At 54.1% G+C, this 24,321-nt stretch overlaps 9 protein-coding genes across 9 annotated transcripts; 5 read left to right on the forward strand and 4 right to left on the reverse strand.

Moving 5' to 3' along the window:
* Nucleotides 1–1,266: 1,266 nt before the first annotated feature.
* N657DRAFT_644625 (uncharacterized protein) lies at nucleotides 1,267–2,176 on the reverse strand. The gene has a single exon (XM_062792795.1). The coding sequence runs from the start codon at nucleotides 1,813–1,815 to the stop codon at nucleotides 1,381–1,383; it is 435 nt and encodes a 144-aa protein (XP_062648171.1). The 5' UTR covers nucleotides 1,816–2,176; the 3' UTR covers nucleotides 1,267–1,380.
* A 2,817-nt stretch (nucleotides 2,177–4,993) lies between these two features.
* N657DRAFT_715029 (MFS general substrate transporter) lies at nucleotides 4,994–6,609 on the forward strand (the record flags this gene model as incomplete). The annotated part of the gene is made up of 3 exons (XM_062797468.1): nucleotides 4,994–5,083; nucleotides 5,150–6,059; nucleotides 6,119–6,609. The coding sequence occupies 3 exons, from the start codon at nucleotides 4,994–4,996 to the stop codon at nucleotides 6,580–6,582; spliced, it is 1,464 nt and encodes a 487-aa protein (XP_062648172.1). The 3' UTR covers nucleotides 6,583–6,609.
* Nucleotides 6,610–6,794: 185 nt separating this feature from the next.
* Nucleotides 6,795–7,648, forward strand: N657DRAFT_390230 (uncharacterized protein). The gene has a single exon (XM_062787147.1). The coding sequence runs from the start codon at nucleotides 6,918–6,920 to the stop codon at nucleotides 7,374–7,376; it is 459 nt and encodes a 152-aa protein (XP_062648173.1). The 5' UTR covers nucleotides 6,795–6,917; the 3' UTR covers nucleotides 7,377–7,648.
* Nucleotides 7,649–7,661: 13 nt separating this feature from the next.
* On the reverse strand, nucleotides 7,662–8,496 carry N657DRAFT_633497 (uncharacterized protein; the record flags this gene model as incomplete). Its single annotated transcript, XM_062791215.1, has 4 exons — nucleotides 7,662–8,061; nucleotides 8,099–8,165; nucleotides 8,286–8,386; nucleotides 8,450–8,496. The coding sequence occupies 4 exons, from the start codon at nucleotides 8,494–8,496 to the stop codon at nucleotides 7,662–7,664; spliced, it is 615 nt and encodes a 204-aa protein (XP_062648174.1).
* A 1,234-nt stretch (nucleotides 8,497–9,730) lies between these two features.
* N657DRAFT_572112 (uncharacterized protein) lies at nucleotides 9,731–10,978 on the forward strand (the record flags this gene model as incomplete). The annotated part of the gene is made up of 1 exon (XM_062788861.1): nucleotides 9,731–10,978. One exon carries the CDS (start codon nucleotides 9,731–9,733, stop codon nucleotides 10,976–10,978), a length of 1,248 nt encoding a protein of 415 aa, XP_062648175.1.
* Nucleotides 10,979–12,021: 1,043 nt separating this feature from the next.
* Nucleotides 12,022–12,895, reverse strand: N657DRAFT_671389 (uncharacterized protein; the record flags this gene model as incomplete). The annotated part of the gene is made up of 4 exons (XM_062795592.1): nucleotides 12,022–12,413; nucleotides 12,472–12,561; nucleotides 12,606–12,763; nucleotides 12,808–12,895. The coding sequence occupies 4 exons, from the start codon at nucleotides 12,893–12,895 to the stop codon at nucleotides 12,255–12,257; spliced, it is 495 nt and encodes a 164-aa protein (XP_062648176.1). The 3' UTR covers nucleotides 12,022–12,254.
* Nucleotides 12,896–14,830: 1,935 nt separating this feature from the next.
* N657DRAFT_644629 (CTP synthase) lies at nucleotides 14,831–17,396 on the forward strand. Its single transcript, XM_062792796.1, has 9 exons — nucleotides 14,831–14,917; nucleotides 14,981–15,018; nucleotides 15,080–15,194; nucleotides 15,246–15,498; nucleotides 15,555–15,579; nucleotides 15,628–15,655; nucleotides 15,705–16,790; nucleotides 16,842–16,888; nucleotides 16,938–17,396. The coding sequence occupies exons 1-9, from the start codon at nucleotides 14,881–14,883 to the stop codon at nucleotides 17,046–17,048; spliced, it is 1,740 nt and encodes a 579-aa protein (XP_062648177.1). The 5' UTR covers nucleotides 14,831–14,880; the 3' UTR covers nucleotides 17,049–17,396.
* Nucleotides 17,397–21,023: 3,627 nt separating this feature from the next.
* On the forward strand, nucleotides 21,024–21,889 carry N657DRAFT_633501 (uncharacterized protein; the record flags this gene model as incomplete). Its single annotated transcript, XM_062791216.1, has 3 exons — nucleotides 21,024–21,242; nucleotides 21,640–21,704; nucleotides 21,844–21,889. The coding sequence occupies 3 exons, from the start codon at nucleotides 21,024–21,026 to the stop codon at nucleotides 21,887–21,889; spliced, it is 330 nt and encodes a 109-aa protein (XP_062648178.1).
* A 324-nt stretch (nucleotides 21,890–22,213) lies between these two features.
* N657DRAFT_680404 (MFS general substrate transporter) lies at nucleotides 22,214–24,134 on the reverse strand (the record flags this gene model as incomplete). Its single annotated transcript, XM_062796284.1, has 3 exons — nucleotides 22,214–23,604; nucleotides 23,663–23,743; nucleotides 23,804–24,134. The coding sequence occupies 3 exons, from the start codon at nucleotides 24,132–24,134 to the stop codon at nucleotides 22,214–22,216; spliced, it is 1,803 nt and encodes a 600-aa protein (XP_062648179.1).
* Nucleotides 24,135–24,321: the final 187 nt, after the last annotated feature.

A 24,321-nucleotide genomic window follows, 5' to 3' on the forward strand; every position in this document is an offset into this window, starting at 1 on the left:
ACAACCCCACACATGGAAACCTGTAACCGCATTTGGAATCCAATGCCAAAAACCCCAAATTCTGCAACATGTAGCCATCTGGGTTGCTCGGGTCGGTGGGAAGCAACGCGAGTGGCATTTCGTATGCGGCAAATGTTGGCGCACCGGTGGCTAGGTGCGGCCTCTACTACGAACTTGGTCGGCGAACTAAGAACCTTCCGGCGAGGTCTGGGTGGCTCTATTCCCCGGCGATAAAGTTCGGCCCGCTCTTGTTCCTCTCTTCGGATCTCGGCTTCCTTTCGGGCTTCCTCTTCCAGCGGTCGCCCTTGCGCGCTCCTCCTCTGAGGGTTCCTCAAACTCGATGTTGAGGCGATAGCAGACGCGGCACATGTTGGACGAAGGCGATTCCCGTGTCGAGGATGTGCAAAGCGGAAATGAGACACGTTGGAGAGAGAACGACAGGAGCAGCAGTTGAAAAGAGAACAGTGGGGCTGCCGTGAAGGAGGTCCTGATGCGCAGCAAACAGGTGTATGTGGCGAGGGCTAGGAAGATGTAAGTAAGCACTTCAGTGACGAGGGATATTCGCTTATGTTAGCGAAGCCAAACGCAAGTCCAAATATGGCTTGGTATGGCACGTCAAATGTGCCTTCAGATCTGACTTGTCTGACTTGATGAATTTCTTGGGGTGAAGGATTTCAGGAGTCCTTGGCCCTGACTCGGAACCACATTTACGGTGTTACTTATGCTGGCTTTCAAGTTTCGGCTGCGACTGACACGATTCAATGAATCTCACGCCATCGCTCCCTGGGATCGACTATTCAACCTAACGCCACCGGTGTTCCATCCCCTCCGGCTCTGGCATCAGCCCGGATGGAGGTCAACCGTGTCAGCGCGTCGGCGCGGCAAGACATCATTCGCAACACCTGAGCCTCCATCAGCAGCACACACAAGAAGGAAGGACTGTCACGCTTTCCAGCCAGTCGCGAGCTTCTGCTCGGCGTCCGCTCATCCATATTTCTAAAGCTCCTCAAGTCCCAGCCCCATCGCATGTCGGTTCCCAGATCGTCTCAAAGCAAAACAGTGGTCCAGTTTCGACAGAATGCCAGGCAGGAGACGACTCGTCCCCGGGTCCTCTCAGACGCAGATGCCCTCGCTAGGGTCGGCCGCGCACCACACGTGATCCGGCAACTAGAGGTTTAAATCCCTTCGTCGTGATGCGTATTTTGCCCTCTCACATCCCAAGCACCGATACTGTGATCAGTACACTGTTTCCGCAAGGACAAAGGAGTAACTAGCAGGCGAACAAATGTATCCGTCCATCATATTACCTACACAATGACCGTACAACCTGGCCAAACAAATGTTCCGGCACACCTCATGCATAGGTGCAGCAACAACACCCTAAGAGAAACGACCCTGTGAAACAAGCCATTTGAGTTTCAGCTCCTCCCTTGAAAAGCCCCTATACTTCTCCTGATGACCAATATTATCGAGAAATCTATCAACCCCTCCGTTCTGATCTGTGATAATGATACCGAAACAACACACACCTCGGATGACGAAACAAGTTCCATGCCCGGGTAATTCAGGCTCCTCAAGCTTCCACTTCTGTCCTGTGCCTGTCTCGAGTGGATCGGAGTGGTATCCCACTGGCTCGTGGCGTATTCGTGAGACTAACCCGAGAACCCAGTCCTCCCATTGGTATTGGGGCTGCAGACCCACAGAGACTGGCGGTGGTGGTGGCGGTGGCATTTGAAGCCGGAGCTGCTGAGCCAAAGAGACTACGGGTGGTGTTGACAGCGGGAACTGCTGAACCAAGGAGACCACCAGCGGCATTTGAAGTGGGAGTTGCTGCGGCAGGCCGACCAAAGATACTCGCCGGCCTAGACTCCATGACATTGGTCTCCACCTTTTACCCTCTTTGCCGCTGGGGTACACTCTTCAGCTGCTCTGGGTTGTTTGCTCGCATAGGCGATGCTGCCGGTGCCTGTGGTGGTGCTAGGTGATGAAATCCGGAAAGGAGCGGGCAGAATTGAGGGAAGAAATGGTAAGAGTAGGTCAGAATGAGCGAGCAGCCAGGTTCGGTTGCTTCGACGTACCTGTAGGCTCTCTCGTCCTGTGTTTTTTACACACCTTGAAAGCGTCTTGCAAAGATGGCCAACCTCTCGTCTTGCAGCCTTTTCCTTCTCGCCCGGAGCTCCTCCGATACTGACGACAATTTTCCAGCTTATCGGTGCTCATCTCCCCAACGGTCTTCGATTGGAATGCCGCGAAGAACGCAAGTCTCAACGCCGAGGTTGATGACGTTGTCGACGAACGTCTTCATTGACATCTGGAAGGTCGGGTTAGTATCAGACATTCTCCATGCTCTCCTAGCGTGTCGACTTGCTCGGTGATGAGCCAACATCATGTCAATGATCTTGGCCGTGCCAAAATGGTCGCTCCGGGCGTCTCCTAAGTTAGCAATGGCCTGTGTGAGCCTGGCGCGGTCCAGTCCTTAACTGGAGTTGGTCCGGAAGAGGTCCGGATTTTGCTTCTCGGTGTGACCCACGAGCTCAGCGGCATGACGCGGGGTCGCCTCCGTGCACGCGTTGGCATGGAACTGTCTCCCAAGTGAGAAACCGTAACCGCTAGTGTAAGGAGCAAGAAGATCCTGCAGCTTGCTCTGCATGGTCTCCTTTTTCTCCATCGAAAAGCCGGTCGACGAATTCTACCAGGATGGCCTTGGAGTTTTTGCCATCGACCCCGGTAAGATGGACAACCAAATGCTCCGCAAATGCCTTGGTGACGGTGAAGACTTGGTCGAAGTGGGCCTACCCAATCTCGTGCCAGCGTTGGGCCTGAAGCTTGAAAAGCTTGAGAACAAGGCTTCCGTTAGGCACACCCGGAAGCTCCATTCCTTGATTGCCTGAAGCCGGCAATCGAAGTCGAGACCTCAGCTCATTCTCGGTAATCGGTTCAGGGTCGCGAATCTGGTAAAGATTGCGAAACGGCTGGAGATAATCAGGAAGACGGGATTCATTCGGGCTCGAGGTGGCTTGTTCAACCACGTGTCCACCTTCTCCCAAGATGTTGTATCGTGCTCCCTTTGTCGAAAGAGTGAAGCTCAGGTCCGGCGACCTCGACGCGCAGAATTTCTTTGAAAATTTTCGTTTCCATTGCCGTCACCACAATCCAGCAGTTGTCGAGCCTCTTGAATGTATCGGACAGGGTGTTATTGTCGAAGCAGGGTTGCCGGGATGCAAGAAATGCGACTTTGCCCTGCACAACGGAAGGCGAGCCCTCCGCGTTTCGAACGATCACTTTGACAGCTGTCTCATCCGAAAGACGAGAACTAGCTCAATGGCGAATCGTGTAAGTGGATTACCTTGGGGCCGAGATCGGATGCCTGAGGTGGTCTCAAGCACTAAGCTTTCCCCTGAGGAAAGTGCGCCAACCACAACGATCTAAGGAGGCGCGGTGTTTTCAATACTGAGTTTCTTGAGGCGGTAGATCATGTCCCGGAGAGTGTTGACATCAGGGTCATCCAGCCAGGCCAAAGAAGTCGCATCAAGCGCGATCTTTGGGGTGGGAGAGGACTCCATTGTCGAGGTTGACGGGTGAAAACTACTCAAGTTGACGTTGTCGGGTCCTTTCTCTCTGACAAGAAAAGAAAAGTCGGTCAGAAATTGAATGCAGCCGACTTCAAGGCGTTGTAGCATAGATATAGATGCATTGGAAATCGGACTTACTTACTCTGAACCATCGAACAAGTTTTTCGAGCGGCGAGCTAACTCTCAGAATTGTCTTGACGGGGACAAGGAAAACCGCTTGCTGCAAGAGTTGAATTATTTTGAAAGGCTGTGTGTGGGACGTACGGATCCGTACTTGGGACGTTTGCTCCCAACCTGGAATCGGTGCCTGTTGTGGCCCAACAATGTAATCCCTCGCACTTGCCCAAATCGCTTGTGAACTTGAACGAGGACAGCCCTGAATTACAAGGTGAGGGTCAGGTAAGAGCGAGGTGCCTCTGCGTAAGGTATCTCGAAACCAATCTGAAATGGAAGTTTACAAGTAACCCTAACCCTAACCAGAAATATTCCAAGTTGGCTGCGTTGATTCAATCTGTTGCCACTGAGGTGCCTGGTAAACATCAAGATCCAGTTACAGAGAATCTTCAAACTGAGCACAACGCAGAACGCCGGATTCCTACAAAGGACAACAGAGTCAATGACAACATGAAACTATCATCCAAACACTTGCATTCGCTCACACTATGCCCACCCACTGTAGTCCTGGGCTATGAAACTGCTCCAGGGAGTTTGAATAACGTTACCGTACTCTCAGGTCTCGTTTCTCATGCTCTTACCTGATTATGTCCAGAAGCAGAATCTGACCATCTCTCGCTTTGTTCAACAACGACTTGAAGTACATACAAAGTCCGCCGGGCACAGATGCGTACCTAGACTAAGCGGTGGCAAACCTGAACACCCAACAAACGACAGCCAGCCTTTAGAGTAACGCCAGTGTTGCACACAAACACGGGACAGAGGGGCGAAGGTTGTCGAGATATACCCCCAGTCTGGTGGTTACCTTGCATATGTCTGGCTTCCATCGGAGGTTGAGAATATAGACACCGTTCACAACCCCAGCCCGATCCCAACTCGCATTTAGACCGAGATTGGCAGGTCAATGTCACGCAACAAGGCAACTCGACGCAGCTCGGGAGTCTCCGTCCCGCGCTTGTCTCAGTCGCCTGGTCTCGATTACTGGGAGTGGATGATGATCCGGAGGGGTGAGACGCCGGGCGCGCTGTACAACGTTGCCTAACACAACGGGTGCGAAGTGACCTTGGAAGACCCGAGTTGCAGATCTCTCACATCGGACACCGGGCGATATTTTGAATTTCTCTGTAATCCCCCACAAATTTGTCGAAGCGTAGTGTGTGGAGGGCTTCTACATTCCAACGACTGAGTGTCTGTTCCTTCCGGTTAGACAAATCGCAAGCCCAAGCCACATTTCAACCGACGGCCCAATGGACCCAAACTCGACTCAGGAAGCGGACCCCGAGAAGGCGGGCCAGCGACAGAATAACCTCACCGACACCTCCCCTGCGACAATCGACGTTCGTCCCCCTCCCCCTCCTTTCCTTCCTCTTAGACTCCTTACTAACCATCTGCACCTCCACCAGCCCGCTTTGTCTGATTCGTATTCTCCCACCGAGGAGCGTTTGCTCCTCCGTCACCAAGACCTCACGATCCTCCCTCTCTCCGCCTTCATCTACTTCCTCTGCTACCTCGACCGCTCAAACATAGGCAACGCGCGCATTCTCAACTCGTCCACGCACCACGACATGCAAACCACCATCGGCGCGACCCAGCACCAGTTCAACGTCACCCTGATGATCTTCCAGGTCGGATACGCCCTGTTCGAGGTGCCCTCCAACATACTCCTCAAGAAACTGCGCCCATCCCGTTGGCTTGCGTTTCTCATGTTCTCCTGGGGAGCCATCACCATGGGCTTGGGCGGGGTCCATTCTTTTCCGGAGGCGGCCGGGGTGAGGTTTCTCTTGGGGGTGTTTGAGGCGGGATTGTTTCCCGGATTGGTGTATTATCTCACGTTCTGGTACCGGTCTGATGAGCGGAGCGTGCGTGTAGCGTTCATCCTTTCGATGGCGAGCCTTGCCAGCGCGTTTGGCGGTACCATTGCGTATGGAATCGGGCATATGAATCTGATGAGGGGATTGGAGGCGTGGAGATGGTTGTTTATCATCGAGGGGGCGCCGTCCTGTGTTTCAGCGGCGCTCGTATGGTGGTTGTTGCCCGATTTTCCGGAGGAGTTCTTGAAGGGGAGACAGAAAGATGTTGCGGTGGCGAGGTTGAGAGTGGAGGGGAGCAAGAGGAATCATCGGAGCATGACGAGGCAGGATGCAAAGAGCACACTAGCGGAGTGGAGGCTCTATGGGCACTATCTGATGCAGTTTGGCCTGTCGGTACCGTTTGGCTCGCTGTCCCTGTTCGTGCCGTTCATCACGGCGGGTCTGGGCTATGTCGATCTGCAGGCGCAGCTGATGACGGTGCCTCCGTATGCGGCGGCGTATGGTGGGTTGACTGTTGCTCGTATTTAGCCCCTTTGCCGACGCTGACTGATAAGGTGGCAGTATGCCAACTGCTCGTCTCACACTCGGCGGACCGCTTCAATGCCCGTGGTCTGCACATCGCCACCTTTGCCTCCATCGGTGCCGTCGGCTTCATGGCCGCTGCTCTCCTGCCGCCCGACGCCTACCTCCACCGCTACGGCTGTCTGATTGTTTCCACAGCTGGAACGTTTGCTTCCGCCCCGCCTATGCTCGGCTGGTTGTCCTCAAATGTCCACACGACGGCGTCGGTAGGCCTGGCCATTGCCATCAGTGTCAGCCTCGGCGCAGGAATAGGGTCGATCCCCGGGATGTGGATTTACAAGGCCGAAGAGAGGGACAGGGGGTTCCCGACCGGCAACTGGGTGAATGCGGGAATGTTGTTCATGGTCGCAATGGTCGCTGTCGGGCTAAGGATGTTCTATGGGTACAAGAACAGGCAACTTGTGAGAGAGAGTTGTCAGGAGGCGAGACTGTACAAACTGTAACACGTCTCACGGATATCGTATCGCGCCACCCTTTCTCAGAAAATGGGTTCTGCAAGGGTTTTGCAATTGGAGTCGTTGTTCCGAGCGTCTGATGATTTTAAACCCCAAAATAGGCCCTACCAACATATTGGCCTGAACCCGGTTTGAGGGCTCTGGGCTCGTTGTGTATAGACATGACCATTAACACATAACTGTCCACAACTCTCTGATTTGCTTGTACTGCACTGAACCTCTGTTGCCAGAGTCTGGTGTTTCTATTGCTTTCACTATTACTGGGACATTTTTTGCCAGATGTGTTCTGTATTCGAACCCATATTTGCTCCCACTCTTCTGGCATGTTTATTGCCATGTCCGTTTCCGGAGCAATTCCACGGCTTTCGTCAATTGCCCTGAGCTGTCTTTGTCCCAGAAGCCCGCGGGCTCTCTTTGTGGGAACCTCAGAGGCCGTAGTTCTTAAAGGCCATCTCGCCCGAGCGCCTCTCCCCCTCCGAGACTCGATCCACTTGACATACTATCCGTCAGCGTACTGCAGCAAGCATGGCCTCTCCTCCCACCTCTGCTCCCACCTCTGCTGTCTATACGATGCCTCCGCTGCCAAACAAGCGAGACCAAAAACCAGTCGGTGCGGATCTCATCGTCACCTACCACTCCGACTTGGCTCAGTGCGCAGTCCTCCCAACCGGCTCGCGGTATACGGCTGCGAGAGGGTTCAAACCGGCACCTTCCTACCCTTCACCCAACCCGCCTTCATTCACGACCTCTATTCGCGCCTGCTCAGCCCTAGAGATGATTAGAGCTCAGGCCTTCCTTTCATACTCTCCATGTTCAACGCCGAAGCAAGGACGGCGACTCTGGAGGAAGACTGAGAGGGGAAGTGGTCCAGCATCGTCGCCCGACTCCTGCCAAACAAGCTGACCTTTCAAGGAGTTGCTTTGGACGGATGGGAGTCAGAGGATACCCAGTTCGTGCAGGTTTCACAGGCACTGCCGCGCGATGACGGCTTGACACCGTACGTGATCCCACTTGGTCCTCGTGCTGGTCTCGGATGCTTATACGCCCAAGTATTATTTCTCGCCAGCTTAGTGATAGCGGCGAGAATGCTCCTTGGCCGACCTCTTCAGCGAATGTGTCCTTTGCCGGTCCTGTCGATCTGGGCACCTTCCACCTCGAGGAGGGTGTCTGGCCAGAGCCTCTGACAAAAGACTTCGGTGTTCGTCAAGCTTGGATCTTATCTGCAGCCGAGGAACGACCGCCCTCTTCGCGAAGGCGTACACGTATGCCACGTTCTCGTCCTCTTCCCTGTCGACCGCCAACCGTGGAAGTTTCTGGCCGGGTGGATGCGGACTGCGGCGAACCCCTTTCCTAAGGAATCTAGGATAGTATGCAGTGGTCGCCTCCTGGGGGTCCTGGACCGCGACCTGATCAAAGGCCCTAAGCTGGTTGACTCTACCGTCAGGATCCTGGTGGTCCTTCCGACTGCTGGGAACTCATTCGGCAGAACACCCTGTCCGCGCACAGAACCTCAGCGTCCACGTTGTCGAGCCCTGCAGACGGCCCACCTACGACGCCACGAGCAGCTGGCCCTGGCAGAATTGCAAGCAGAAACCCGTTCGCGTCCCCAATCCGTTCTCGCAATGTCAATCTGTCGCCTCGGAAGAATGCCTTTGCCCCGACACTTGGCCCAGCGCCGACAATCGACTTACCTGCAAGCTCCGGAACGCTAGACCCAATCACGGCTGCCCCTGTCACAGTGCTCAGCGTCCAATTCCGGGTATGTCTCGCCCCGCCTAAGCTCGTAGCACACCTAATTGTCGTTTCAGGTGGCGATGGCTCGGACGATGGTTAGGGAGATCTCCGTGAGCGAGACATTGTCGTGATGGACTGGCCCCAATTCTCACCAGATTCGAACCCCATTGAGCCTTGTTGGAACTGGATGAAGAACTGGATCGCAGACAGGTATGGCCTTGAAGAATAGCCACCATACGATAAGCTGTGCCAGTATGTTAATGAGGCTTGGGAGGCACTGCCGGATGACCACTTGAAGGAGCTGTTGGCCTCAATGCCAGATCGGTTGGATTGATGGATGGAATTTATTATGCCCGGACGCACTAAGCCTGAAATGCCAGATCGGTGCAAGTCGGTAATTGCAGCCAAGATTATGCACACAAATTCTTGGCTAGCTCTTTGGTGTAACTATTGAAAGAAATTGTGGATACCTTGCCCTCGGTTAGCGGGGGTACCCGCATGGGTTTTGTTTACCAGTCATACCACGCAGGTGTCTTCGCCCGATCGGGATGGCGATGTGCCGCCACGAGCTGATGTTAAGATTGGTCCTCAGACGACGAGGTCCTAGTCTAGACGATACGCTGCATTCTTGTCAGACGACCAGTGGTCCGCTCAGGCCGCCGCTACCAACACTAATTGCCTCGATACTACCTACCCTAACGTTGCCCTAACCCCCGATGCTAGCTTAAGTGCACCAACTCCAAGTGCCCCAATACTACCCCAAATCCCCGCGCGAAGAGTTTAGACGAGGGGACAAAACAAGTTGCATCGCGCGATCGCGCCGTCGCATGAGCCAGCGGCTGGCGCCGCGCGCATGCCCAGGCCGCCTGCTGCCGATTGATACCGCGCGCGCGCGTTTCGCCGCCCCGGAATCCCATCGGATTCTACTCGACTGCCACGAGCAACGGATTCAACCCCTGGTAGGACGCGGGCCCGTGCGCGCGCGCGCGCCAGAACGACGGACTCTACTCTTGGAGTCTAGTCCGACGGGGAATGGGAGTAGGTGTTAAGACGGAAAAAGTACTCCAAATTCGTTAAGTTGACTCGCTTGTCTGGCCGGCTCGCTTGCCATACACGTTATTTAAACTGCGTTATCCTGTAGGCACCGGAAATTGATCATGGACGGCCCTGTGTTGCTTTGGCTGGAGCCAGGAGTGCGGCCCCCTGGAGGCAGCGGGGTAGTCCACCAGAAGCCTGGCTCCGGCCCGTACACCCGAATCCCTCGCCACAGCCAAATCTCCGGCCGAGGCCACACACCCGGCTCTCAGGCCACACCCGGACCCAGGCTCCTACAACCATGGGAGCAGGAGGGAGCGGTTCCGAGAGACATATTAAAAAGATAAAAAAGAAAAAAAAAAACAGAATGTCTCTCTCGCGCCTCAACGCGGGCTTTTTGACCGTCTGGGTCCTCCTCCTGATGCTATGCTCATTCAACTCCTACGACGACCCGTCCTCTATCTTTTACGACAAGGAGCGAGGCTACCAACTGCGGTTCTCGCGCGAGCGCGCCACAGAAGCCGATGTTTTTCTCCGCAACATCCCGCCCAAATTGCCGCCCGACGAAAAGCAGTTCCTCTGCGTCGGCGTCCCTAGCATCAATCGCACAACGCAGTCCTTCCTCTCGCACACCATCGCCACCCTAACCGATAACCTCACGCCGCAAGAGCGCGCCTCCATCCATCTTGTCGTTTTACTTGCCGACCGACCTTCGGACCGCCACTCCGCTTACGGACAGCAATGGCTCGAGAGCCTCGCCGATGAAGTCCTGCTGTACGGCAAACCGCCCACCAGCGGCAATAGCAGTATATACCGAACAGTTCCATTCGACTTAGTACCTGACCGAACGCGGGGCGACGGACGCGTGGAAAACATGCGGCTGGATCATTCCCTCCTCGTCGAAACATGTCGCGACCACGATGCCGACTACTTCGTCCTCGTCGAAGACGACATAATAGCGTCGCGCGACTGGTTCGCGCGCCTAAAGCGAGGCCTCGCATACGTTGAAGCCAAGACAGTAAAGACAAAGCAAGAGTGGATATACCTCCGACTGTTCTACTCGGAGCTGCTCATGGGCTGGAACAGCGAGGAATGGCTCACCTACGCAGTCCACGTCTTCCTCACCTACGCGGTCGCCCTGATCGTCTTCTTGGTGGCTCGAAAACGATTCCGCCTCGGCGCCGCCGGATCCAGCAAATACGTCCAGAGATGCCGGTACGTCACGGCGCTTGCCTTTGGCTTCTGGCTGCCGGCGCTGATCGCGTTGTACTTTCTCGCCGGCCGGGTGGCGGTCAGCCGCATCAACCCCCTCGCGTGGAACTCGCACGGTGTGCGCGAGATGCCCAACTACGGGTGCTGCGCGCAAGGGCTGGTGTTCCCCCGGCGCCAGCTCGACGGTGTTTTTCAGCTGATGCGCTTCCCCCCATACGATTTTCCCGGAGACATGATCCTCGAGGGCTACGCGGGCGACCGGGGCCTAAAGAAGTGGGCGCTCGACCCGAGCGTGTTCCAGCATGTGGGCTTTACGGAGTCGTCCGAGGGTCCGAGGCGGGCCGAGGTGTGGAATTTTAGCTTTGAGCGGATTAGACCAGGCTCGTCTTGGATATGGGGTTGAAGACGGCGTTCAAGAGATGAGATGGCTCCGATGATGTCTAATGTCTTGTAGGACGCAGCCCCGGCGCCGACATGGTCCTGGACATCGGTGAAGGGTAAATCCCAGTATTACCGTCCGTCAGGTTTCGGTCCGGCCTGGCTCCAACCCGAAATCAAGCTTGCGGGTGACTCGTCGCTCCATCAGCCCCAGAGCATCTTGGACCTTGACGGTGCGGTCCTTATCACAACCGAGCTGCAGTTGTGTCAGGGTCGAGTGGGACTGCCGGTATACAACAATGTCATCCTCTTCGTCGCACCTGACTACGACACAACATATTGGGACGTCCATGACGACAGTGGACGGCACATCGGCTGGGCGTCGCTCGACTGCGAGACACGGAGCGGCATAGACGGGCCGGCGGAGGGCATCACTTGCATCATGCATCAGGGTGGCGTCTCTTACTCACGACAGATGGTTCAGAGGGTGCATGGTACTCTTCATCTCGTACTCGACTGCACTAGGCGCATGGCAAGGGGTCGGCATGGGGCAGATCTTGGACCGCTCATTGTTTGATGGACAGGTGCCGACCAAGATTCGTCTGGCTTGATGTCTCGCAGTGGGTGTTGTCGATTAACGTCGTCGCTTTACACCTTTTTTGAACTACCTCATGGAGCTCGCTGCCGGCGCGTGTCATAAAGCAGAATCTCCTGGCATAGATACACATATATACACACACACATACATACATACACACGCACATACATACATACACACACACATACATACATACACACACACTCTCTGTCTCTCTCTCTCTCTCTCTCTCTCTCTCTCTCTCTCTCTCTCTCTCTCTCTCTCTCCTCTCTCTCTCTCTCTCTACTCTCTCTGTCTCTCTCTCTTCTCATCTCATCACACTCACAAAATCACACACTTAACATACACACACTCACACACTTAATTCCGCCCGGCGGGATTAACCCGAAGAGCAGAGTGCCCCACACTAGATTAGATAAGGAGCCTCGCGATGGATTGTCTTGCAATATTTCAGCACCGTAGACTTCCATCACGCATTTTACATATCAAACAACAGAGCACTTTGACAATGAGTTGACTTGTCACCTTTTAAGTCATCTTATCAAAGTCATCAGCTCGCTGTGTTCTCAAGTTTGTGGTTTTTTATGCTGATGATCAAGCTGCTGGATTGTCGTCACCTACTGGAGCACTATGCATCTGGAGCCGTTTCAACTCGGCCATGCCGCTCTCTAACACACCTAGTTTCTCAGCCGCCAGCGCCCTCTCAAGCCGCGAATTTGCTGCTTTCCGCCGCGATGCGCTGTACCTCCTCATCCGTGAGGTCGCATACGATCTCCGGGGAAAGAATGGAGGGGGGTTTCTGAAGCAAGCACCTCTCAATGGCAAGGTTACTAACATCGTCGACAGGCGTCTTCAGTGCGACCTATCTTTTAGTTAGTAGGAGTTACGAAACTGAAATGGAAAGGTGCTCGATGTCTGACCTTGTAACACGCCTCCATCAGATCGATTGCCATGGAGCAGGAATACATGTCCATATCCGGCTCCATGTGTGCAGCCAGGGCATCCAAGACCTGCATGTCGAACCAGCCATTGGTAGCCCCCTCTTTGAACTTACCTTTCCCAAAGGTTCCCTGCGAAGTAACCAGATTATGAACCTGCCGGTTTGAATACCACTTCGAGGCTTAAGCACCAGGGGGCTGCTCCAGATAGAGCGCGTTGATAAGTGGTCGTGCCTGTTCCGGACCTCGATTGCAGCACCCGGGTTTGTGGGCTCTGCATGGTTGTGCACCAGACTAGTTATGCAATGCCGATCAAACCTAAGTAGGCCCAGCCACTCAACCGCTCGTTCTTCTCGCCAACCAGATCGTCGATCGGCTCGTCAACCTGGTTCGCCTCGCTTGTCATCCGTTCTCGTCTTTCTCCTCGCCTTCCTCCCCACTCTCTGTCCTCTCTCCCGCTTTCCTCCCCACTCGCCCAAGCGGAAAATGGATTTCGTCGACGATGCGATAACCCGAACATGGTCTCACAATACCGCTACCGCTGTCGACGTGAAGTTGCCTCAGCTCTCATATCACGCTGCCGCAAGGGAACTGGCATACCAAGGCCCCTTCACGAACCTATCAAGGATAACGATGAACCAACGCAAGAAGTTTCTTCACTCGCATCGAAGACCAGAAGAAGACAAATGACAACTAACTGGCCAGAAAAGCGACGCTGTTTCAAGGAGTTGCCCGACGAATGTTATGTTTGGCTGCAGTTATCTGCTCTGCCAGAGCCCTTGAGCGTAAACTCCATATTATCTCAGCGCTTTGCCATGGACTCCGGGCAGCAGCAGAGAGGTCACACTGGCCTCAGAATCCGAGACTCCAGCAGCTTATACAAAACCGTATGTCACACAGGGTCGGATTCCGAGGTGGCATACAACGCTGCCGGTTACAAAACGCCTGGCGGGAACGCCCCTCAACTCTCCTTTCATTTGGTGTTGTATAGTACATTTGTTCTTCGAGAGCTGGCCACTTGTCCTCCTTTAATCACGGCAGGGCTTGACTTTTTGATCAATCTCATGCTCATCGGAGCCTTCCTCGATGGTGAGGCCCTCCTCGACGGCGGGGCCACTTCCGTTGGCAGGGGCTTCTGTCGCAATCGCAGGGCTTTCTATAACCGCACGGTGAATGATACTAACGTCTCCGCTGGGATCGACTTCATGCGGTTCTTCCATGGTGACGGCTCGATGGACCTGAAACCGCATATACGCCAAAGAAAGCTGTATAAGGAGCAAAACAACATCCTTGCAAACTCTTACGCAGTTCTAGCCGGCTGTGGGACACAAGTGGCATCAAGGCGAGGCACTGGGCACTGCGAATGCCGACTCAATTCTGCTAATCGAAAGCTAAGGAAGGAAGAGGAGAGGATACAGGATACGCGTCTGCGACGCGTGAAGAATAAGTGGGCGCACAGGCCACCCACCGAGAGCATGGAGATTCGGAAAAACCTCGGATTACGGAAAATGTGAATAAGGGCCTTGAAATGTCAAGTTTCAGATATTTCCGCTATACTCTCGGTAAGCGGTAAAAAGCTGGATTTAAAGCTCTCTATAGATATATTTTCTCACTTACTATGCTCCTACTAACTAACGTATATAATAAGCAAGTGGATAAGCGAGCGGCACACTTTATAAGAGCTATAACTACAGACATTTTAGCTGCAGCACTAATCAACGGGATTAAGCCGGGAAATAATACGTTAGTGCTGCAGCTAAATGTAATCCGTAAATGCAGCTCTTGCTAATGCGTCGCTCGCTTATCATATATGTTAATCAACTGAGTCTCTAAGCCTAGGTAGATTGCATTATAATTAACCATGAGACTTACGATTCCAATTCACTAAGCCTTTTCAAAAGGCCCTTCAATGAAACTATCTCAGTATCTAGATGAAAATAATCGCAATATGAAATTTCTCATATCCTATCCCTAGGGGAAACCGTCTCCTCATCCGACGATGCCTAGCCGAGACAGGACGCGACGCCTTCTCTACACTGACTTATAAAGCTTTGCAAGTTCCAGCTTGTTATTCGGATAATCCGAGCTCCCCTTAGCATATTATTTGGTTATACCTGAGCAGTGCATACGATTCGCGTCGCGGATCCCTTGGTGATCGTTGGCAAACTGCAGATGGATGTGCACGAGCGCTGAAACAGAACGTGGAGCAGCTGACAGCAAGGCGAGAGAAAAGACGTCCAGGGGTCCCAAGGCATGCGACCCCTCTTGCCCCGCACCAACTTTTCCTGCCTTCGCGTCGCGTGTCAAAATTTTCCCGTTTCACACCGCCAGCCATTATCATTGTCGAACCGATTCTCTGTGCCCGCCATCGCGACTCGACAGATTAATAAGATGCGTTACGTTCTCGTTACCGGCGGTGTCATTTCAGGTACTCCTGACTGAAATCGTTTTCGCGCCGTTGTGCGACGGTGACATCGCTAACGTGTGGCAGGGGTTGGAAAGGGCATCATTGCCTCATCGACCGGCCTAGTCCGTATTTTCGGATCGAGCGCATACGTACTTGAACATGGTCTAACTGGATTGGATACAGCTCCTGAAAACCCTCGGCCTCCGCGTCAGCTGCATCAAGATTGACCCCTATGTGTCGGTCGATGCGGGGCTAATGGCCCCCGCTGAGCACGGCGAGTGCTTTGTTCTGTGCTCCGGTGCGTGAACGGCGACATCGGCACACTTTGCAGACATCTGACTTTTTGTAGGAGGCGAGGTAGATCTCGATCTCGGAAACTACGAGAGGTATCTCTCGGTGCGCCTCACCAGCGAGCACAACATCACCACCGGCAAGGTCTACCTCAACGTTATAGAAAAGGAGCGTCGCGGAGACTACCTCGGCAAGACAGTCCAGATTGTGCCACATGTCACCGATTCCATCAAGGACTGGATCAAGCGAGTGTCCAAGATTCCGGTGGATGGGACGGGCGAGGAGCCCGATGTCTGCATCATTGAGCTTGGGTAGGTTTGATCTTGATCTGCGGACCCTATCTTGCGCTGACTTTGTTTTCAAACAGCGGCACCATTGGTGACATTGAGAGCGTACGTGCATTGAGTTGATGCTCTGCTTGCGGTGCTGACACAAGACAGATGCCGTTCATCGAGGCCCTCACACAGCGTATGTCCAGATCTCCATTCTTCAGGTGTGATCCGGCTGACCATAACAGTCCGCCACGAGGCCGGTGCTGGCAACTTCATGAACATCCACGTCTCCTATGTTCCCACGGTCCACGGCGAGCAAAAGACAAAGCCCACCCAGCACGCCGTCAAGTCGATCCGCAGTTACGGCCTGATCCCGGACATTGTTGCCTGCCGCTGCGAAACACCCCTCGCCGAGTCGACTGTTGCGAAGCTCGCCCTCCACTGCCAAATCGAGGCGGACCAGGTTCTTGTCGTCAGGGACATGCCGACCATCTACCAAGTTCCTCTCCTCCTGAGCGAGCAAAAGCTCATCCCGCAGCTCCGATCGAAGCTGGCCCTGGATAAGCTGACCATCTCCCCCGCCATGGCTGCCCAAGGCACATCGCTCTGGGATCTGTGGAAGTCGGTCGTCACCCCAACATACCAGGAGGAGGTCAAGATCGCTCTCGTCGGCAAGTACGTCACATGCCAGGACGCCTACCTCTCCGTGGTCAAGGCGCTTGAGCACTCGGCCATGCGCATTCGCAAGAAGCTCAACCTCATGTGGATTGACTCGGAGGATTTGGAGCCGACAAACGGGGGCGGGGCAGCTCAAGCCAAATATCACAAGGCCTGGCACGATGTGTCCACAGCGTCTGGTATCATTGTGCCGGGCGGTTTCGGTCACCGCGGGACAGAGGGAATGATGCGGGTTTCCAAGTGGGCCAGGGAGAACGATATACCCTTCCTCGGCGTCTGCCTCGGCTTCCAAGTTGCCGCGATCCAGTTTGCGCGGGATCTGTGCGGCATGCCGGAGGCGACTTCGGAGGAGTTCAACGCCCAGGCCAAGGATCGCGTGGTCATCTTCATGCCCGAGATCGACCGCAAGAACATGGGCGGCACCATGCGCCTGGGTCTGCGCAAGACCATTTTCCAGCAGAACTCGGAGTGGTCCAAGGCACGATCACTATATGGCGACGTCGAGGTCATTGAGGAGAGGCACCGCCACCGGTACGAGATCAACCCGGAGCTCGTCGAGAAGCTCGAGAAGACGGGCCTGCACTTTGTGGGCAAAGACGAGACAGGCGAGCGGATGGAAATCTTTGAGCTCAAGGATCATCCGTTTTTTGTTGGTACGTAATGCCGAGCAGGTCATGGTTTGTCGAGGATGCTGACATCAACAGGTACACAATTCCACGCCGAGTACCAGTCGCAAGTCGTCAACCCGAGCGTGAGTGCCCCAGCTTGCTGAACGATCAATTCAAGCTGACCTTGAGCAGAGACCCTACCTCGGCTTCGTCGCTGCAAGCGCGGGCTGCTTGGACCAGGTGATCAAGCAGGATCCGGTTGAGCCTTTCAAGACGGTCACCCTCCTGAACGGTACGAAATAAGGCAGCGACGCGAACAAAAGGTCATGTTCATCGCGGTGGGGGCTTCTTTGCCCGTTTGGAAGCCGGGGATCAGGTTGGGGAGAGATACAAGGTGTCGTCATTGGTGTGTTGCATTCGAGTCATGAGAGGTGGGGGTCCGGGAGGACAATCAGTTGAGCAGACCTATCACTCTGCCCATATATTCTTAGATATGGCCTTGGGGTTCAGGATGATCATTGGGAACGGCGCATCTGCATGCACATTGAAACTTAGACATGGCTGGCGTTCAGGATACAAGGGGAGGTCATCTCGGTTTGGTTGTGTACTCATCAGCCTCAATATACCATTAGTTTGCTTGGGAGGATGCTCGCCCTACATATTCCATGCCTTGCTTTCGCGTACAATGGCCCAACACACACAGGTTCGACAAACTCTTTCCCGGCAATGTTTGGAGGGTAAGGATCGGCACGGTGTTACATGAAGGAGTTTGTTCGCATCTCCATCCGCCCGTTCACTTCAGAACCACTGGGGATCATGCCTTTCAACGCTCCACGAAGAAAATTGGCTACACGACGGATCGAAGGAATCGACATGTTCGGCTCAGGCTCGCCAAGGCCCTTTGCCCCTTCAACGCCGTGCGAGTCGACAGTCGATATAGGGCATGGCCTCTTTCTTGGACCGGCAATGCGAGCAAAGGTGGCTGCAGATCTCGGCGATAAGCTCAAGAGCAAGGGTCGTCAGTCTGGGCCGCGGCGACGCTGATACTGGCCCACGATGTTGGTTTGGGCTGATTGGGGCCTCCGCGAGATGCTCCATGTGCCCCCAGTCGTTGGAGGTTGTCAGACGGATGGAAACCCCGCTTTCGAGTGCTTTTCTAGGTCGCGTTTGAATAGGTGAAGTCTGTTCAAGTAAAGGAGTTCCGAGAATTGACTCCAATGACAGACTGAGACGGGAAGTCGTGACTGAGAAATCGCTGATCATGAAAACTCGAATTGGCAATCGGTCAAGCGGATAGGCTCCAAAGCGCCACGGATCCAATCAACAATGCCGTCGCTGGACCGCTCTGGGCTTTGGTCATTCCCTGTAGAGTCGCAAATGGTCGGTAGGTGTGGTGTTAAAGTTTTGGTGAGACAGAACGAAGTCCCAGAACACGAAAATCGTCAGTTCCGAAAGTTTAACAGCAAGCCAGCAGAGCCGGAACGCTGCAATACCTAATTACGGCGGATCGCACAAAATCAGCCTTTAGTTCACGTATCACTTACTGTATTGTGACATTACAGCCTGAAAAACATATCAAAGCAATGACCAAGTTAACTACTGTGGTTAGAATTCCTAATTTCTTTTTTCTCCTGTTATACCACTTCTCTCCTTTTCTTCCTTTTCTTCCTTTCTTCCTTTTCTCCTTTCTTTTCCTTAGCATCCTGCTTTCTATCTTCCTATTTTCCGACTTTCTTATCACCTTACTCACAATACCGCTTTTGAGTTTTTCTCGCAAGGGCCTGCCATGCACTATACCAACAAGCAAACCAGGGTTGTGCTATTTGTAGTTACATCAGAGTCAAAATCTCAATTCCTCGAGTGAGGCTCACTGAGGTAACAGAACAATCTCCAATGCCAGCGGAGACATTTCCCCAAAGCCCTGCTCGTCCCATATTCCCCAGTCTTCATCCGTTGTCTCATGCACAACGATCTCACCCCCTGCACACCCGAACTTATCCTCAGCGCATCAACGGGCGTCGTAACCATACGCGGGAGGGCAATCCCGATGCTGGCAAGCCGTGGAATCGCCCGCTTCGGATGCCATGCAAGACGCTGCTCATGCTCAGTTGGTAGAAAGTGGCGGGAGCAAACCCCGGAAGCTTATGTTTTCGTAAAGACGATGGGAGAAGCGAGGAGAATCTGTACTTCTCGCGCCTGATTGGGTAGTCGCCGTTAAATCCTCGAAGCATACGGTGTAGACGTCTTGGACTTCGAGTGCTGTGAACTGCTCGAGGGAGCCGGGAATTGGTTGATGCGCGGCCGGCTCCGAACTGTTGACTCGGTAAGACAGTTCTCTGAGGGTCTGTTTCCATGGCTGCAGTGCCGGCAGGGTCTCTTCTAGAGGAATGCCATCCGGAAGTTCGAGCTCATAGTGCCAGATTGTGACCTTGGAGAGCCTCGGCCCTATCGCGTCAAGCAGGCGACCCACGCTCCTGATGTTAATATTATATAATTATTCCTACACCGCTGTGCCCTGGGGCGTGCCGGAGCTTCAACAACTTACTATACAGGAAAACCGCGCCCTCGTGGGCCGGGTGAAAAACCCATATCGAAAATAAAGGAAACGATCAGTGTGTGATCCTGCAAATACAAAGTGAGAAGGCCTCTTGGCCTTCGAAGGAGAGGGATATCAGACCGTGAGCTCCAGCTCCAGCCTCCTGGCCAGACTGTACATCAGCAGTTTCCCCGAGTCCATCAGCCAGTCCAGGATCTTTCCCGTTAGCCGTGCAGCTTTGGGACTGATTCCCTGTAGGACAGAATAAAAGTCCCTTCGCGTTCTGACCTCGGCTCTCTCCCATCTCCTGACGTTAATATCCCAGCCTTTGACCACCAAATCAGTGAGATTCCGGAATTGAACTTGAAGTGGCTCGTTCAAGATCGGCGACATTCAAGGCGGTGAAGCAGGTTGCCGGGATTCAGCCTAGTATAACCGTTGCAGTGGAGGATCTCGACGTTTGAAATCAACGGATGAATCTGTAATGCGTCATCGAGCAGCAACCCATCTCCGGCAAACCACGGTTTGAAAATCACCTGCTTGAGCGACTTCAGCTGCAGCGATGCGTTGATTTCGTTCCACTGTTGGAGTACTCTGGAGGATTCGTAGCGGGACTGGCTAAGCACGAAGGCGGGAAGTAATGCTCTCTCGACGTTCCGAGCAAAGTGTAACAATGGGGAACGAGAGACATGATCCTCCAGATCCGATGATTCGTGTCATCGAGTCCAGGGCACGTCGAGGTAAGTTCGTCCCAGAGCGGCGACCAGTCACCTCGGCGCAGATGGTCTCCGATAGTAGCTGCGATAATAAGTTCTTGTTCTAAGGGGTAAGCCCTTCTGACCCGGGTTGGAGGCGGACAGTGCAGTGAACTGGTTGGGATTCGTCAGTAGGTCAGTAAGGTACTCTATTCTTGACCACGGTTATCTGACGAGCAATCTAAGTTAGATCATATTCCTTGAGAAGTGCATGCATTCGCGATCACGAGGAACGCGTACCAACGTTAACCAATCAGTGTCATTTCTCGTCGTTTACGCAGAACATTGACAGCCACGTCCTGCCGGAGATTTGGCGTTCTCCTTCTGAGCCCCGGGTTGTTCGAGACGGTTGACGAACTGGTGTTACTTGGAGTGAAGATGCCGGTAATGAGGTTGCGGAAGATCGGTTGTCTGATTGCGAATCAAGGTAAGGAAACTGAAGTAACCGTCCACTGGTTTCCAATTCGCTGAAAAAAAGATGGAAGATGGGGTACAAGTCTAAGTGCGGACGGCAAAAAGGTATGCTCTGAAATCGGTGTGCGAAGGCCTACAAAGCAAGAGTGCAGGATTACAACTGCCCCAGAAGGTTGGAGATTGCAGGAAACGAAGGTATTGCAAATTAGGCCGGCGACTTCCAGCACACTGTCGCGGTCACATTTCTCATGTACAATCCAGGCCCTGGTTTGTTCGTTAGCGTGGCTTGGCGGGTACCAGACATGAACAGAATATGGGAAGTGACGGAAACTAAGGAAGTGACAAGGGAAGATGATATAGAAAGGATGGAGAAAACAAGGACGAAGAAGGAAACAGGGAGACGAAGATGAAGATATAGAGTACCTCCAGGTAAGAGAAAGTGGAAAATAAAGAGTGGATGTAAGAAAGTGAAAGTGAATGAATTCTATGGCACCCTTTTCATACGATCTTGAATCCAGGTCAAACGCCCAAGCTACCTCAACCACCTACGCAAGCCACGTAGGTGGGTGCACTATGTATGCCGACAAGAAATCGGACCTCTTCTTGTTCGTTCGCACGCTTGTGGAGCGGCCTGACCTGCGGCCGAGGGTGCGGGAAGTCGTCTTCAACGAGCCCCACGCGGACCCCAGCGTTGGAACACGACCCGTCGATTACTCAGGTAAATCGCTGCTACGGGTGAGGACTACCTCCTACGGGGAGATTGGGAGCCTCCTCTGGTATGCACTAGTGTCGGTAGGCATACCACAGAATACGAAATTGGACTGGTCATTCATTGGAGAGCGGTCTGCGCCGCTCATCTCTCTGCTCCTGCACTTCGCCTCCAACTTGACGGGTGCTTCCTTCACCTTATTTGACCCACCTTGCGAGACATCATTCGAAGCGCTTGAGCAATGGAACGAGTCAGCGGAGTTGAGATCGCTCAAGTAGCTACGTCTCGAGGAGTACAGCTCAAACTGGAATATCTTGCTTTATGAAGCAAGATTTTGAACGAGAAGGGGTTGTCGTTATGGTCCATAACATGAGAGATGCGTGGTTCCGGAGGTGGGACGTGGAAGGGAACCTAAGGTGGCAGCTGGGGGAGGAGCTGGAGGAGGACTAGCCATACTAAGTGACCTGAATTGCATTGAAGGCTGGTAACGTCATGTGCATTGCCTGTCCAGCCTTGGTTCTCCGCAGCATCTTGGTTGAGCTTCGGTGTGTCACCGGTGACGTCCGCCGAACCGGCGTTGATGCTGAATCAGGAGCCGCTTCGAACTTGATCCATTCCTAAACGAGCGGGTTGCGGGTAGGTTGACAATTCTCTTCTACAAGATAAATATGAATTGTAGAACAGGGAAGAGGAAGATAAAGATGAAGATGAAACCAAGAGAAAGCTGTAGAGGAAGAGAAAAAGAAAGTATACCAAGAGCATAAAAGCGAAAGAAGATGAAGCAGTGTAAATACCTGAATTCTGCGCTAATAAACAACCCAGAGCCGATCTATCGCTTGAAAGGCATTAGAAGCTGAGATGGTTCCTAATCACTACCGATAGCCGTCTCCCAAATACACCGCCAACCTCCCTTTGGGTATGCCTCTACATTCTGACACCCTTGAGCCAGTCTCCAAACGCCGTCTATCCGAATATTCCAGCGGCAATGACAATAATGGTGTACAAATTTCGAAAGGGTATCAAAAACAATCAATTAATCATCCGCACGCGCCGGCTAAGCCATTCCAACCTCAACAGGCTTTCCCTTAACGCTCTTCCACTCCACCACCGACGCTCCCAAGATGCTGATGGCCGACAGCGCCGTGAAGACGATAAAGGTCTGCACCAGCGCATCGTTATACGCGAGCTTGATGACCGTCACTACGGCCGGCTCGAGATCCAGATCCTTGACGCTGGTGGCGCCGATGGCCAGGATGAAAGCCGGCTCGGGGATCTGCGGCACGTACTGGCCGACCAACTCGACCAGCTTGTTGGTGAAGACGTTCTGCGAGACGGCCACAAAGAGGGCGCCGCCGAGCGTCTGCAGGAAGATGATGAGGCTCATTCCCGTGGGCACGTCCTTTATGTCGAGCACCGTCTGCACCGCCATGAGCGGCTGTTGGAACCCGATGCCGACGCCCGCGCCGATGATGATCTGGTACCCGATCCAGGTGCCCGTGTTGGTGTCGGGCTCGAACAGGAGGGTCAGGCCGTAGCCGATGGCCGATACGGCGCCGCCGGCAATCATGAAGGGCGTGTAGTACCCCCACATGGTAACCACCGCGCCCGCCACGACCGAGCACAGCACCATCGAAACCAGCATTGGCAAGTTCATGATGCCAGACCCCACGGCACTCGCGTCCTTGACCGCCTGGAACCAGATGGGTAGGTAATACACCTCCCCAAGGAACGCGCCGCCAAGGCACATGACGAAGAACCCGGCCGACCACACGCTCCGCTTCATAACAATCCGTGGCGGCACTGTGGCCAGATCCCCCTGTCGAATCTGGAAGTAGACAAACGCCAGGATCAGCACCCCAAAGAAGCAAAACAGCAAAATCACCCGCCAGCTGTTCCACGCGTAGGTCGTCCCGCCCCACTGCAGCGCTAGCAACAGGCTGATAATACCCGGCATGAAGACAACGGTACCAAACGGATCAAACCGCTTGACCCTTGCCCACAGCGCCTCCCCTGCACCCTGCACCTCCGTCTGCCTCTTGGGATCAGGAAAGAACACGGCAATGACGACCATGGTCACTGCGCCAACAGGCAAGTTGATAAAGAAACACCAGCGCCAGGTGACACGGTCCGTGAACGCCCCCCCCATGAGCGGGCCCGAGATGCTCGCGAGGCCGTACATGCTGCCGATGGCGCCCGTGTAGATGGGGCGCTTGGCGAGCGGGACCGAGTAGGCCAGAATGGTCAGGGCGCCCGAGAAGATGCCGGCCGCGCCGACGCCGGCGACGGCGCGGCCCACGATGAGGGTGACGCTGTTCTGGGCGACGCCACAGATGAGCGAGCCGACCTCGAAGAGGAAGATGGCAATGAGGAAGACGTATTTGATGGAGAAGAACGTGTAGAAGCGACCGAAGAGGAGCTGGAGGGCGGCCGTGGTGAGGAGGTACGCTGGGATGAATTAGTGGGAATGATAGGCGGAAGGGGTGGGGGTTGGGTGGGGCCATACAGGAGGCGTACCAGCCTACGTCAGCCAGAGACTTGAAATCGTCTGTTATCTTCGGTATAGCTGTGGCGATGATGGAGTTGTCTGGATGGCGGTCAGCTGGTCACGGTGTCAAAGAACACCGGAAGTTGAGAGGTGACTTACCCAGCGCCATGACGAAGACACTCAGACACAAGGCCAGCACAATAAGACTGAGCTTCATGCCCGTGGGGTACTCGGTGCCGTCCTCGCGCGTTGGCGTTTGCCCCAGCGGCTTGCCCGTATTGGATATGGCGGTGGCCTGCCGGGCGAGGGCGTCGTGCTTCTCGTCGGCATGGTCCGTCCGGGATGCAGTCTCGGCCGGGTTGGAGGAGACCATCTCGACGTCGGTCTGTTCAGCGGCGGTCGAGCCCTTGCCGTCGTCTGTGACGCTAGCCCTGCTGGGAGCCAGAGTAGGCACCTCCAAGTCAGAGGCGGATGGGCCTGGCTTCTGCATGGGTCCAGCTGTTGTGTGGATGTTTTGTTAAAGGAGTCGTGTACCGTTGGTGGATGGGCGGTTGCGAATTGGTCTGATCCAAAGATTGTTACTCGGCCAGGCTGCACATGAAGAATGCAGACTGAGGCACTGGCAATGGCCTGGGGCACAAGGTATTAAGAAGGATATAAGCGAAGATCAAGGATTG

The sequence above is a fragment of the Parathielavia appendiculata genome (genome assembly GCF_033297405.1).
Source record: "Parathielavia appendiculata strain CBS 731.68 unplaced genomic scaffold N657scaffold_5, whole genome shotgun sequence".
In the NCBI taxonomy this organism is placed as follows: domain Eukaryota; kingdom Fungi; phylum Ascomycota; class Sordariomycetes; order Sordariales; family Chaetomiaceae; genus Parathielavia; species Parathielavia appendiculata.

Bases quoted from the DNA above. Each gene is read 5' to 3' on its own strand.
- N657DRAFT_644625 (XM_062792795.1), bottom strand. From the start codon at position 1,815: ATGCCGCTGGTGGTCTCCTTGGTTCAGCAGTTCCCGCTGTCAACACCA.
- N657DRAFT_390230 (XM_062787147.1), top strand. From the start codon at position 6,918: ATGTTTATTGCCATGTCCGTTTCCGGAGCAATTCCACGGCTTTCGTCA.
- N657DRAFT_644629 (XM_062792796.1), top strand. From the start codon at position 14,881: ATGCGTTACGTTCTCGTTACCGGCGGTGTCATTTCAG. The intron at 15,019-15,079 runs GTCCGTATTTTC...GATTGGATACAG, and splicing joins TTGCCTCATCGACCGGCCTA to CTCCTGAAAACCCTCGGCCT. The intron at 15,656-15,704 runs GTATGTCCAGAT...TGACCATAACAG, and splicing joins CATCGAGGCCCTCACACAGC to TCCGCCACGAGGCCGGTGCT.